Source organism: Eriocheir sinensis, chromosome 21 (genome assembly GCF_024679095.1).
Source record: "Eriocheir sinensis breed Jianghai 21 chromosome 21, ASM2467909v1, whole genome shotgun sequence".
Lineage (NCBI taxonomy): Eukaryota > Metazoa > Arthropoda > Malacostraca > Decapoda > Varunidae > Eriocheir > Eriocheir sinensis.
The window spans coordinates 9,428,943-9,443,964 of record NC_066529.1 but is presented as its reverse complement, the minus strand read 5'-3'; the positions used below and the strand labels follow the sequence as shown (position 1 = coordinate 9,443,964).

At 43.2% G+C, this 15,022-nt stretch overlaps 1 protein-coding gene across 2 annotated transcripts in view; it reads right to left on the bottom strand.

Annotated features, from left to right (window-relative positions):
- LOC127001632 (catalase-like) overlaps positions 1–15,022 on the bottom strand; it is a 26,255-nt gene extending 11,233 nt beyond the window's left edge. Inside the window, exons 1-3 of one of the 2 annotated variants that reach the window (XM_050866519.1) lie at positions 14,874–15,000; positions 11,954–12,157; positions 3,388–3,559 (exon numbers count right to left, since the gene is read on the bottom strand). In XM_050866519.1, the coding sequence (XP_050722476.1) occupies positions 3,388–3,559; positions 11,954–12,007 (226 nt within the window). In that variant the 5' untranslated portion in view covers positions 12,008–12,157; positions 14,874–15,000. Of the gene's footprint in view, positions 1–3,387; positions 3,560–11,953; positions 12,158–14,873 lie in introns of both variants that reach the window. The other variant, XM_050866520.1, reaches the window with a different exon arrangement.

Sequence of the window (15,022 nt, the reverse complement as noted above, 5' to 3'; positions counted from 1 at the left end):
TATATATATATATATATATATATATATATATATATATATATATATATATATATATATATATATATATATATATATATATATATATATATATATATATATATATATATATATATATATATATATATATATATATATATATATATATATATATATATATATATATATATATATATATATATATATATATATATATATATATATATATATATATATATATATATATATATATATATATATATATATATATATATATATATATATATATATATATATATATTAAACTTTAAGTTTTGTGCTATATATATATATATATATATATATATATATATATATATATATATATAGTATATATATATATATATATATATATATATATATATATATATATATATATATATATATATATATATATATACTATAAAGAAAAGACATGAAAAATGTGAGAAAATCAGCTTTCCACAGAGGACAAGATCAAAGGAATATATTATCTGAAAAAGTAGTGTGCCATAAATATTCATTTTCAAAGAAAAGTACAAGTTTTCTCTAGAAAAATAAAAATTAAGGTTTCGAGGTAAGAACATGCACACACACACACACACACCATACGCACTGCACTCCAACCCCTTATCCCCAACCCCGCCCTCCTCTATTTCATCACAACTTTCCCATAATGTAAATCACAGACCCCCTAAACCCCTTTCATATTGTACTTTTCCTTTTTTTATTTGTGCCATGATATAAAACCCCAAAATAGATGATACATAATATGATCACAAATGATTTGATATATATATTATGAAATGGTTTGTGTGAGGGGTGATTTTTTCTCATTTTTCTTACTTGGAGGGACCATTAAGAAACATGATCCCCACTGCTACCGGGTTAATGTGTATATTTTCAGCTTAACAGCTGCAATCACTTAATAAACCGATTATTATTATTATAAAACGCCTCTGTGGTCTAGTGATCAGCATGCCTGGTTAATACTCTGTGGGCCCGGGAAGTCAGCGTGCAGCTCACCCAGCTGTTCATCCTTCCTTTCGGGTTGCTCGATAAATGGGCACCTGGGGAAACCTGGGAAAGGTAAACTGGTAACCCAGATGTCACACTGGCCCTGTGTCCCGGGGTGATGGGCTCCCTCCCACCACAGGCTCAAGGGCCAATGCGACAGAGATGAACACCAAGGCCACGCGCTGCTACAGCGTATGCCCCCAACTTTACCTTTATTATTATTATTATTATTATAATTATTATTATTATTATTATTATTATTACACACACCCAGTCTCTGCCAAACAAACAGTAATGCAAACAAACAACGGGACTATTAGAGCTTAGCTTGGGCCCTGTAGACTACAAATAGGTAAATACACACACACACACACACACACACACACACACACACACACACACACACACACACACACACAGAGGAAAGTAGAGGGGCTTCAAAGGGCAGCAACAAAGCTGGTTCCAGGACTATGAGACTTAGCATACGAAGAGAGCAAGAAGCTGGACCTACCGACACTGGAACAGAGGAGGGAGAGAGATCTGATTTCAGCATATAGGGTTCTGAGTGGGATGGAAAAAGTGGACAAGGAAGATCTAATAATGTGGGATACAAGATAATCAAGAGGTCATGGAAAGATGAAAAAGGAAGCCTGAAGAGACAAAGAAGAACAGCTTTCCACAAAGAGGCGGATACCTGGAACGGCCTGGAAAAAAGATGTGGTCCACGCAAAGATGAAATTTGGAAAGTTTTGTTTAGTCGGCGCAACATCTATGGTCATATGCCGGAGAGAGACAGGAGGGGAAGGAATTATAGAAGGGAACAGATCCCAGGAGACGGGACACAACCCCCAATTAATACCTGGTACCCATAGCTGGGCATTATTGCAATACTTTATCGCTGATAACAAAATCGGGTTATCAGCCATCCGCTACTTATTTAAATATATATCGGTATCTCCGTTACTTTTGTAACCAAACTAGCGATAATCGCTACTTTTTTCCGCCTCTCAGAAAAAAAAAAAGTTGTCTCCTCCTTATTGCGCATGCGTGGCCCGGGCGCCCGGTGTTGTATGAAAAAACTGTGCGGTATGAAATATCTTCGGTCTTCATACTTTGATCATCAACATTAAAACACCAGGTTATTTTTTTTGATCTTAGACTCAAAAATCAATATATCAAAGAGAAAAATCATTTAACTTTGCCCAAAAAATGATTATTCACTGCCTCAAATTTGATATTCCCTATTCGTTTGTGTGAGCATGCCATGGTATTGAAAACACCCGGTATTGTGTTATTTGGTGTCCCATCGTCAAAAGCTGGCGCTTTTGTTTACAAACACTGGTCTCTCGGGAACTACGCATGTTCAGACCAGTAAGCGTAGCCCTGTAAAGTCTCACGAAGCTTTTTAACACATTAAGAGTAGTTGCTGGAAGGCTGAATCAGACATACAGTACCACCATCCTCGCTGTTTCTAGAACGACACTCTGTACATATAAATACAACTCATACAGATTGTCGTTCTAGAAACAGCGGGGATGGTGGTAGTGGTACTGTATGTCTGATTCAGCCTTCCAACAACTCTTAATTATGGTTAAAAATCTTTGTGAGACTGTACAGGTCTACGCTTGCTGGTCTGAGCATGCAGTTCTGAGACCAGTGAACAAAAGCGCCAGCTTTTGACAGTGGGGACGCCAAATAACACAACACCGGTTCAGGCGTTTTTAGTATTACCGTCCATATGTACTTGTCAACATGTGGTTTTCAGGTTTTGTAAGTTTTTTAAAATACAGATAATGAAAATTTGAATTCATTTTTTATTTTATTTGAAATATCAATATAGAATCGTTTTCGCCTATCGGACTTATCGTTAGCTAGTATCGGAACTGTGGATTAATATCGGGTATCGGTTATCGCCTATATTTGTGTTTCCATTTAACGAATATCGGTTATCACCGATAAGGTTTTCTATTATCAGTTATCGGTTAACGGGAATAAGGTTTTCTATTATCGTGCCCAACTATGCTGGTACCTATTCACTGGTGGGTGGACAGGGGCTTAGGGTATCGAAAAAGCCACCCATATGTTTCCACTCCGCCCGGGAATCAAACCTGGGCTCTCTCGGTTGTGAGCTGAGTGTGCTAACCCACGCAAAGACGATTCATGATTTTAAGGCCAAGTTGGATTATAGTAGCTATAGAGACGAGACAGTACGAGCATAGCTCCTCTCCCAAATAACACAACAAGGTAAATTTACACACACTCTTTATCCCCATTCTTTTTTTTAAGAAAAATGTTCACTCATTTGAAAATTAACAATACACCAGCAGTCACTATGTGGTTAGCTATAAGAAATGTGAGCACAATTCTGGCACACACCTGCCCCCTTGGCGTGTACGACCCTCTCGGGAATGCGCTCCCGGTCGAAGTGCGCCATCTCGTCCAGCAGTTGGATGTCCTGCAGCAGGATGGGTCCCCGCGGCCCCACCGTGAGGGAGTTGAGCCTGTCGTGCAGTGGACACCCATGGCCAGTGGTAAGCACCTCAGTCGTCTGTAATATATACAAATAACAACATGTTATCAGTGCAACACGATTGATTAATTTAATAAACTCGACTATTACTAAAGCAGAAGTGCAACGTCTGTGCGGCAGAGGGTCTGTATGGTCTGAACATACATGTATATTATTACCTCAGCAATATTGGTTTTATTTCGCTATGAACATTCTATACAAACAGAAGGTCCGCCCACACTCACACACACAGGCCAGTCTACATTTCATATACACTGTAGTCTACACGATGTGTCGGCGCACTACAGCCAGACAGTAATCTCATACCTGCCAGGAATAAACTACGTACTCTACCTGGGTAGCCCCAGTAGCCTATTCGGCTACACAGCAATTTGCAGAAGGGGGCAGCAGAGACTCCTGAATAATTCCAATTTCACCTCCCAAGTGTAGGTACTTGTCTCATTCCGCAAATTAGTAATTAAAGTTCAAATAAACACCCTCATTATTGCTGTAAAATTTATCTATAAAAAGAATGATGCTAAGGAATGGTACAAAACTCGCAAGGACACTTACTTACCAGTAATCAGGTGCGGACAGCTTAATCAAACTATAATCTGAAGAGCCTGCCCTTTAGTATTTCAGCGTTGTCCTCGGGCATGTGTTGGCCATGTATTGGTACATCCAAGACTAGCATGAAAATTGTGATGTCACAAAGACATGAAAGGAATAACCCATTGTTAACATGTGACAAAAGGTGCCCAGCGTACTTGTCACTTGCACTTGATGAGAGAGTAAATTCCTTGCACCACCCACGGTGCATCATCAACAGGCTAGTTTAGCATACCTGGAAAGCTTACAACGAAAAATTTGTCCCTAAAACAAAGAAAACATGAATGTCATATACTGCCCGTCAATCCAGACAATTAATATGAATTAACGCTGATGTACCATACTACCCCTACCCCCTTCATATCTTGGCCTTTTTTTTCAGCAAAGGAAACAGTTCAAGGGCTAAAAAACGAGTTGGCTACTCACTACTCCTAAAAAGATTAGAGGAGTGGCCGAAAGAGAAGTCAGTTTCAGGAGGTGTCCTGATACCCTCTTGAAAGAGTTCAAGTCGTAGGCAGAAGGAAATACAGATGAAGGAAGATTGTTCCAGAGTTTACCAGCGTAAGGGATGAAAGTGAAGCTGCTGGTTAACTCTTGCATAAAGGGTTTGGACGGTAAAGGGATGAGCTTGAGTAGAAAGTTTTGTGTGGCGAGGCCGCGGGAGGGGGGGGGAGACATGCAGTTAGCAAGTTCAGAAGAGCAGTCAGCGTAAAAATATCGATAGAAGATAGAGAGGGAACACGGCGGCGGAATTTAAGAGGTAGAAGACTATCAGTAAGAGAAGGAGAGCTGATGAGACAAAGACCCTTAGACTCCACTCTGTCCAGAAGAGCTGTGTGAGTGGAGCCCTCTCCACACGTGAGATGCATACTCCATACGAGGGCGGACAAGGCCCCTGTATATGGATAGCAACTGTGCGAGGGAGAAGAACTGGTGGAGACGATACAGAACGCCCAACCTCGAGGAAGCTGATTTAGTGAGAGAGATGTGAAGTTTTCAGTTAAGATTTTGAGTTAGGGATAGCCTGAGGATATTTAGTGTTGAAGAAAGTGACAGCTGAGTGTTGTCGAAGAATAGGGGATAAATGTTTAGAAGATTGTGTCAAGTTGATGGGTGGAGAAATTTAGTTTTTTGAGGCATTGAAGGACACAAGGTTCCTTTTACCCCAATCGGAAATGACAGCAAGGTCTGAGGTTAAGCGTTCTGCAGCCTCCAGTCTGGAGTCATGTAGTTCCTGTTGAGAGGGTCTTCTATTGAAAGAAGATGAATAATGCATAATGAAGTCGTCAGCATATGAGTGGATAGGACAGTTTGTAATAGAAAGATCATTGATGAATAACAGGAAGAGAGTGGGTGATAGGACAGAGCCCTGTGGAACACCACTGTTGATAGGTTTAAGGGAAGAACAGTGACCGTCTACCACCGAAGAGATAGAACGGCCGGAAAGGAAACTCGGGATAAAGGAACAAAGAGATGGATATAATCCGAAAGAGGGCTGTTTAGAAAGCAGAGACTTGTGCCAGACTCTATCAAAAGCTTTCGATATGTCTAGCGCAACTGTGATAGTTTCACCGAAACGGCTAAGATCGAGAGGATGACCAAGAATCAGTTAAGGGAGTAAGATCGCCAGTAGAACGCCCCTAGCGGAACCCATACTGGCGATCAGATAGGTCAGAAGTGGATTGGTGCTTTTGAATCTTCCGGTTAAGGATTGATTCAAAAGCTTTAGATAGGCAGGAAAGTAAAGCTATAGGGCGGTAGTTTGAGGGGTTGGAGCGGTCACCCTTCTTAGGCACAGGCTGTATGAAGGCATACTTCCAGCAGGAAGGGAATGTAGATGTTGACAGGCAGAGGCGAAAGAGCTTGACCAGGCAGTTTGTCAGCACGGAGCCACAGTTCTTAAGGACAATAGGAGGCACTCCATCAGGTCCATAAGCCTTTCGAGAGTTGAGGCCAGAGAGTGCATAGAAAACATCATGCATGAGGAATGCAGAGTAGTGTCATCGGCGTAGTAGGAGATAAAGCTTGTGTTAGAAAGATCATTGATTAACAATACAGAGTGGGAGATAAAACAAAGCCCTGCGGAACACTAGTACTATCTGTCGATAGGTTTAGGAGTTGAACAGTGACCGTCCATCACAGACGAGATACCCTAGATCGGCGTGAGAGGAAGCTGGATATAAAAGTACAGAGGGATTGAATCCTTAGGAAGATAGTTGGGAAAGCAAAGATTTGTGGCAGTGTCAAAAGCTTTCGAGAGGTTTAATAGCAACAGCAAGTTTCACCAAAACAGCTAAGAGAGGATGACCATGAGTCAGTCTGGAAGGGTCGTGGGGCTCCCGTGGTCCCGTGGTAGAGTCTCCGCCTTGCGCTTCGGCGGGGAGCTAGAACGTAGGTTCGAGACCTGTCCGGTGCCATGCGGGTGGAAAGGTGGGCTCTTTCCGACACCCTCAGCCCCGTTGTTGGGCCTCCTCGAAAGAATTGGGCAGAGTATATACAGAGAGGTATTCCATCCGCGCATCCCAGGTCACGTGACTGTGACTCATGTGAGCCTCAGGTCGGTGCGAGGCTGGGGCTCATTCACTCAGTCTAACCTTGACATCAGCTCGTTGCGCACGCGCCGCGCCCCAGTTCCCCAAGCCGCAATCTGACCTCGCCCGCAACCTTGAGACCAGATTTTTTTTTCGCCTTAAAATGCCCAATAGTTGTGCTGTGCGCTGCTGCCATAACACGAAAAAGAGGACGAAAGGATGTATAAGGTTTTTCCGTTTCCGAGAGATGAGAAACTGAGAAAAAGATGGATTTTGTTGTGTGACAGAGACTCCAATTTCAATGCAAGTAATGCAATGGTGTGCTCCATCCACTTTCTTCCAAGTGACTACAACCATAGTCTACTGAACACGCACCGTCTACTTGGAAAAGAACTACCAAGAAATATAAGAATACTCAAGGAATAAATGCCTCTTAAATACAGAGAGAGAGAGAGAGAGAGAGAGAGAGAGAGAGAGAGAGAGAGAGAGAGAGAGAGAGAGAGAGAGAGAGAGAGAGAGAGAGAGAAATATTGTTATTATAAATATGCCAGATTGAGAAATTGAAATAGAGCCCCTTAAATACAGACAGAAAGCTGAGAGAATGGGACCACTTGGTGGTTGAGAGGATGGGGGGGGGGTGAGTGATGGGGTGGGAGCGTATCACGGGCTACAGGAGCGCGTTTGGAGATCATCACCTTCACACAGCCCATCCCAGACTAACGCTGGCTCCCAGAGCGAGGCGGTCAAAGGAGGCTCACATGACGCACATGCGCGGGCGAGACCAAAATAAGCCGAGCGGATGGAATACCTCTCTGTATATACTCTGGAATTGGGTATCTCTACCAGCCGTCTGGGTGGTTGCGCGGCATGCCCCACCTTCCTCCCTTGGGGGAAGGCTCCTTGCGCTCTTTGCTCCTTATACCTACGCTCCTTGCGGAATCCGTTTAGGTTTCAAAAGCTTTAGAAAGTAAAGTTATTTGGCGGTAATTTGAAGGATTAGAGCGGTCACCTTCTCAACCACAGGTTATAAGCAGGAAGTAAAGATAAATGTTGAAAGGCAGGGACGAAAAAGTTTGACCAGCAGGAAGGGCGTCAGAACGAAGCCTTATCAGAGCCTTTTGAGGATTTAGACTAAAGAGGAAATAGTATCATTCTTTAGAAGTTCAATAACGGGCATGGTAAGGTCGGAGGAGATTGCCAATTATGTCACAAAAAAAAAGGAAATCTTGCATGCTTGTTTTACTCAACACCTGTTAGGGAGATGGTCACCCCTTCACGTACCTAATAGGAAGATATGGTTACCCCAACTCCTCGTGGTGTCAACATATTTTGGATAGGTTCAACTCGTGTCTCGTCGCTCGACTGATTACTGAATAATTAATAATGACTTGGATGAGGTCGAGGAAGCGTGTCGTCAAGGGCTCATATACTGCGTCACACACACCCGCCGCCGCTGCATGCCTGCGTGTTGGAGGGGGGGTCGGGGTGGGGGGGGGTGCATAATATGCTTTTGGAGGATTATTAGTGACAAGCGATGAGTGCGCTTTCATAGGTGATGCGCAGGCATTGTAATACAAGTCTTTTTATACAACGAAAAAAAAAAAAAAATTCCTACAGCAGTCTTAATCATTACAAACGAGTGCTGAAGGATGATCGATGTTCTGCCCTTTTCCAGTTCTGACGGTTACACACACACACACACACACACACACACACACACACACAAACATTGATTTTGCAAATGCGACGTCGCGCAGAAATGGGTTGGTGCTAAAGGTCAAGAACGGGTGGGTGGGGCCAAGCCAGTCATGCACCCGCTTCACTCGCCCCCAGCCCTCCCGTGATAGCAGTGCATCGTTGCCAACCACGGCCTGGGCAAACCTTCATAGTGATGGGGTAGGGAAGGTGCAATCTGGCGCAGCCAGACTGAGGTTGTAATACAGTGGTATACATGAATGGAGATGAAAAATGTCCCGTGCAAAAAATAACACCTTTATTCAGCCCTCTGAAGAAAGGCTAAAGCCCTGTTCACACTGTGCCGACTCTGGGCCACGACTACCCACCACTCTAGGGTACACGTGGTCTTGGGTGTTGATGTGAAAGGGTTGGGCAAGTGACGTCTTGAAAGAGGTCTTGAGACTGTTGCCGAATGCTGCGCCGACGTCGTGAGGGTTAGCACGACATGCTGGCAACTAGTTGGCCGAATGTCCCAGACAGTCGGCAAGATACCTAGACCCCAATAAAAACCTCCCCCCCCTTCTTGGAGCGTGGGAACCAACTTGTCAAATGGAAAAGTCGCTGGGTTGTCGTGGCCCTGAGTCGGCACAGTGTGAACGGGGCTTAAGAAATTGAGCGGTGTCTAAACAATAAAAAGGGCAAACTTTAAGCATACTCGGGGAAAGTTCATAATGAATTGCTCTTCAAACTAACACTCCATCCCTACTCCATACTGACTCACAAGCAAACAAAACGACATCTAAACCCTTTGACAGTTGAAGTCAATAGGCTGACGCCCCTTTCGACTTCCGACCAATTATATCCCTCACAACATTTTCAAATTTTTCATACAGTGTGAACAATGATGAATTCCCAGCTCTAGACAGTAGACACTCTCTCTCTCTCTCTCTCTCTCTCTCTCTCTCTCTCTCTCTCTCTCTCTAACTCTCTCTAACTTAACGATCAACCAGTTACACCATAATTGGGCAACACGGAATAGCATCGAGCCCCGCTCAGGCCGGATTCTTTCGGTTGACTAGGAATGGTTACTGTTCCCCCTTGAGCAAGGGGGATGGGGTGTGTGGTGTGTGAGGTCCAGGCAGTACCCAGAGATCGATGATAATGAGCACTTGCTCTCGTCGGGAGGGTACCTGCTGGCGAAAGCGAGCCCAAACTCGTGATCAAACCGTGGTGAATTACACACACACACACACACACACACACACACACACACACACATTAATTAATGAAGCCTAATTCAGCATGAAAATAACAGTACATCCAGATAAACACAGGTTGGTGGCCTCATAACTTTCTATTACACCTTGTTGATATACTACAGTTTTTATAATTGTGATTCGGATAATACAAATTATTAGGCACGTGGTTTAATTTACCTCTCCTCATCTAGTAGATCTGATCATTTCCAGTATTTTGAACCCCTACATCACCCGTTTGGTCTAAAAATTGTATTAATACAAGGCGTCACTGGATGACCACCGTGATCGTTCAGTCGTTACAGATCACTCGTTTGGCATGGGCTCAGACATGGCCTTCTAATAGAAGGCTGTGGCTCAGAGCACCAATAAAGTTGGGCTGAATGATGTCTTGTGCCGACAAGAGCACATAGGGCGACATTTGCCCAGTGTGAGTTGACAGCAAGTACAATAAAGGTAAAAGTAAAGTTGGGGGCATACGCTTTAACTGCGCGTGGCCTCGGTGCCCATCTCCATCGCATTGGCCCTTGAGCCTGTGGCGGGAGGGAGCCTATTACCCCGGGACACAGGGCCGGTGTGGCATCCGGGTTACCACAGTTGAGCTTACTTTCCCCAGGTTTCCCCAAGTACCCATTTATCGACCAGCCCGAGAGGGAGGATGAACAGCTGGGTGAGTTGCACGCCGACTGCCCGGGCCGGGATTCAAACCCAGGTCCGCGGAGTATAATAGCCATACACACTGATCACTAGACCACAGAGGCGTATGTACTCAAGTACAATGACACCCAGGCTGTCATTACAGATGATTCGGATGATAACAACCCTAAACGGTGGGGCGAACGACTGCAGGAACAGGACCGGCGTAATGGTGCTGAAAACTTACTCGGCCAGTACTCGCAAATACGTGGCCACAATCACTCGAAGTCTAAAGCAAGCAATTGCTCATAAGTCATCATGACTTCGGAGTGGAGTGCTTTGGTATACTATATGGATGCATGACATTATTCATTGGTGCTACTTTGGCTTGTTATCTACAATGAAAAAATATCTACACCGTACTTTGGCTTGTTATCTACAAGGAAAAGTATCTACACCGTACAAATTTTATTTTGAAATGATATCTACATAAAAATATATTATAACATATATAACTGAGAAAATTTTATTAAAAATAATTTTAAAAATTCTATTAATAATATTCTAGCGATGAACAGCACATATATCAGCTTCTTTTCTCATCATCCACCAACATAAGTTGTCTAGGTGCGATTGAGATGTTCTTTGACTGCAGCCTCTCATTTTTTTTTCAATATACGAATCTTAGCATCAAGCCAGGATCTTTCAATTCCTTGTGTATGTGCTCCGGTGTTAAGATCGACGTAATACTCCTGATGATTTACGGAAAAATGACGAAAATTGATTTGGTTTAAATTAGAGTAAACTGGCCAGTCGTCGGAATGGATTATTGAGCCTTCAGTGACTTCCTCTGAATAATTGGTTGAAGTGTTTTCCTTGTTCGGAACCGGAGCTTCGACACTCAAACCAGACATTCTCTCGAAACCACGACAAGTGTTTTCCTTGTTCTTATACATTGTTGAGCCGGGATTTAACTACCTCTCTACTATCTCTACTACCCTCTAGAGTCACTCAAGCCCATCAAGGCCAGTGGTTCCCAACCTTTTCTATTCTGTGGCCCCCGACCAGTATATAATAATCTCCATGGCCCCATTCAGTGTGTCATCTTTTCAGATTTAGTTATTGCTAGTTATGAATTGTGTAATGGTGCCAATAGCTATAGGACCAGAACACTATATGGAAAGATTCCAATTTATTGATATGAAAGAGATAATTATCTTTAGGTACCGCAGTGCATTAGAAAAACTGCATGAAAATTGACTTTAAAAGAATCAAAACCATAATTTTCATATTACTCCATGGCCCCCTTGAGGGCCATGGCCCCCAGGTTGGGAACCACTGATCTAGACCATCCATCAACTATTTAGATGGCATACCAAAGTAGATTCATGACACGTAGATCGCAATATAAAGTGTAGATCGCATACCATAGTAGATTCATGACACGTAGATAACAAGCCAAAGTAGCACCCATTATTCCACATCATATTGATTGGTATACCAAACTGTATTGCCTCAGTGAAACCCAGACTGGTACTTATGTCAACTTAAGTGGCACTAATCTGTGACGCCTCACTTCTGCACACAGCACCATATCAGTGTGACAGTGACGTCCTTGCTCCTCCCAACAAGGCAGGGAGGATGCCCTATGCCCCCCCTTCACCGTACTCACTACAGTACCCAACATTTCCTTGCTACCAGCTGCTGCACTGTCATCCACTCACCTTCTGATTTTTCTTGAACTCATTGAGTTGCTCGGCAGCACGGTCCCTCGGCATCTTGAAGGCTTTGAGTGTGTTTTAGTAACTCCCCTATTGCTTGCCACGCGAAGACTGGCGACGGGCGGGGCGGCGGCGAGCTGTTTTTGTTCAGCGGCAGCTCAGCTGTTTGATAACAAGGCTGCAACCTCGTACAGCTCGTCGCTGATCCTAAGTGGCGTTGTGTTTCATTATAAATTAGATAAAAAGAACATAATATAATCATGAAATTTAATATATTTGAATGAATCTCAATAATAATGTTAGTCTTAGAAGATGAATTAGTCAAATAGCCTCGTAGTTCGCTCGTCGATACTCCACGTCCCGCTGCCAGACGTTTCTCTCTCTCTCTCTCTCTCTCTCTCTCTCTCTCTCTCTCTCTCTCTCTCTCTCTCTCTCTCTCTCTCTCTCTCTCTCTCTCTCTCTCTCTCTCAAGCAATGCTTCGAAAAAATACACGACAGTTTAGTCCACAACGAAGCCAACGTCGCAATGATCCTTGTATCAAAGTACTTGCAGGACAAGGAAGCCTGAAAACCCTTATGGGGTGGTATATAAGGCTACATGCACTTGAACTTTGACCTGATAACGACACTAAAAGTAAAGTTGGGGGCATACCCTGTAGCAGCGCGTGGCCTCGGTGCTCATCTCCGTCACATTCGCCCTTGAGCCTGTGGTGGGAGGGAGCCCATTACCCCGGGACACAGGGCCGCTGTAACATCGGGGTTACCACAGTTTACCTTCCCCAGGATGACCAGCTGGGTGAGCTGCACTCCGATTGCCCGGGCCGGGATTCGAACCCGGCCCCGCGGAGTAGAAGTCAGGCATGCTGACCACTAGACCACGGAGGCGCACAACGACTCGATACTAAATAAACAGTATAACGACATTATAATAAGTAAATAATATACTGAGCACATGCCTATAGCTATAGATCCTCTCTCTCTCTCTCTCTCTCTCTCTCTCTCTCTCTCTCTCTCTCTCTCTCTCGGCCGCATCCCTCCACCTCTCGGCCGCGTCCCTCCACCCCGCATATGTAAATAGACGGCATGCAACACAACAAACGCGAAAACCTCTATTACTAAACCTCAAGATAACATAAAAGTCCTAAGTTTCAATGCGCGTAACCTAAGAAACAAGTTTGATGAATTGAGATGTCTTGTTTAAACATAAAATTTTGACGTACTTTCTATAACCGAAACATTTATCGACGTCAAAAGCTATTTGCAACCCACTGACAGAACACGAAGAGACAGTAACGTTGAACATTTGTGCGTGCGAGTATAAACATTGCAAAAATCAATCTAAATGTATCTGTCACCTACAGGCCTCCGGGGCAATCACTCGAAGATGATGTTGAAATGTACAGCGTTTTAAGGCAGTCACTTAATAACAGCGACTCACTGACATTAAGAGACTTTAATCTCCCCTATATCGACTGGGCGATACTGTCAGGTACAGAAGGCGAGGCACATAGAATGATCGAATTTTTAGAAGCTCTCTTGAGAAAAGTCGCCTCCGAAGAAAACTGATCGAAAGTTTTAAAATACTTAATGGATTCACGAATGTTGACAAATCAAAATTGTTTATGAGCGATGACACTTTGCGAACGAGGGATAATGGCACAAAACTTAAATGTTGTCAAGCATATTCAGACTGCACCAAATTTTTCTTCACCAACGTTGTAGTGCGAAAATGGAATAAGCTCTCACCTTCAGTGGTCCAGTGTAACACGATTGACTCCTTTAAAAAACAAGCTCGACCAACACTTCCTTCAACTTAATATTAACTAGAGTTGAAATGCAAAGTTATGGAGCCATCTGATTAATGTAGAATCACTTAGGTTTAAGGACAGACCACCTAGTCTGCCCCATGGGGTCTCTGTGGTCTGATTTTCTATGTAAATCTCTCTCTCTCTCTCTCTCTCTCTCTCTCTCTCTCTCTCTCTCTCTCTCTCTCTCTCTCTCTCTCTGTTAATTTTCCTGTGCTAAGCCTACATGGGTCATGTTCTTCCACGGTTTTTTTTCTTCTAATCACAATAGTTTTCAGGTACATATTGTAAGCGCAGTCCGGCCTGCTTGTAACTTTGAGTTTGAATAATATATGATACTATGGGATGGACATCAGGAAATGAGGGAGTTGGTTGTTTTCGAGAACAAGTACCCGGGATCCGGGGATTGACCAAAGGAGAGCCACGGCACTATCCGTTTAGCCCCGGCAGAGAACTACACATGCATGTAGTCTCTGCTGTACAGGCCAGACCCAGGGCACGTGTTACTAGTAGAGCCTGTGTGCCCATTGCAAAGCTGAAGGTTGGTCGCAGGAGCCTGCTGCTGTTAAGTTTGGAGAGGACATGTTTTGGTAAGTTATAATACGATTTATTGTACTGTAATTATTGCTGAGATGATTAGTATGTCTTTCTATTATGTGATGTAATTCAAGGATACCATGTAGTGGAATGCAAGTTTTTATATGTGTTAATATGTATGACAGAGGTATGTAAACCTACAGAAACAACTACACCTGTTTGGCTGAAGTAGCAGGACCAAGGAACACTTAAAAATGTATGCCAACTTTACTTTCCATTTTTCTTATTCAAACGTATGGAGACAAGAACAATAATATGAGCCATTTTTTTTTCCAAATGTCCAGTTTCTTTTTGTCATTTGTCTTTTCGTTACTTTTCATCCTGCACTTTTTTTAAAATTTATCCAAGGGATGGTTACCACAGTACAAATACAATGAATACCAAACATTATGAGGGTAAGACGGGCGGGAGGGAGAGATGATTCGTAATATCTATTCGATACGAGACTTTTCAGGCCTTGGACTGAGACCTTTTGTTAAGATTATAATGGACTCTGGTAGATCAGATGACGTTGCACATACCTCCATTGAGTATCTGTAAATGAATCAATTGTTGCAGCTCTAATACTAATCCCCGCGGCCACTATCAGCCTTCCTCTGTCACACGAGAGGGAGACACTGCCATGATACCACCCTGAGCGTCGCCGGTGGGACTTTGGGTAAACCCATGA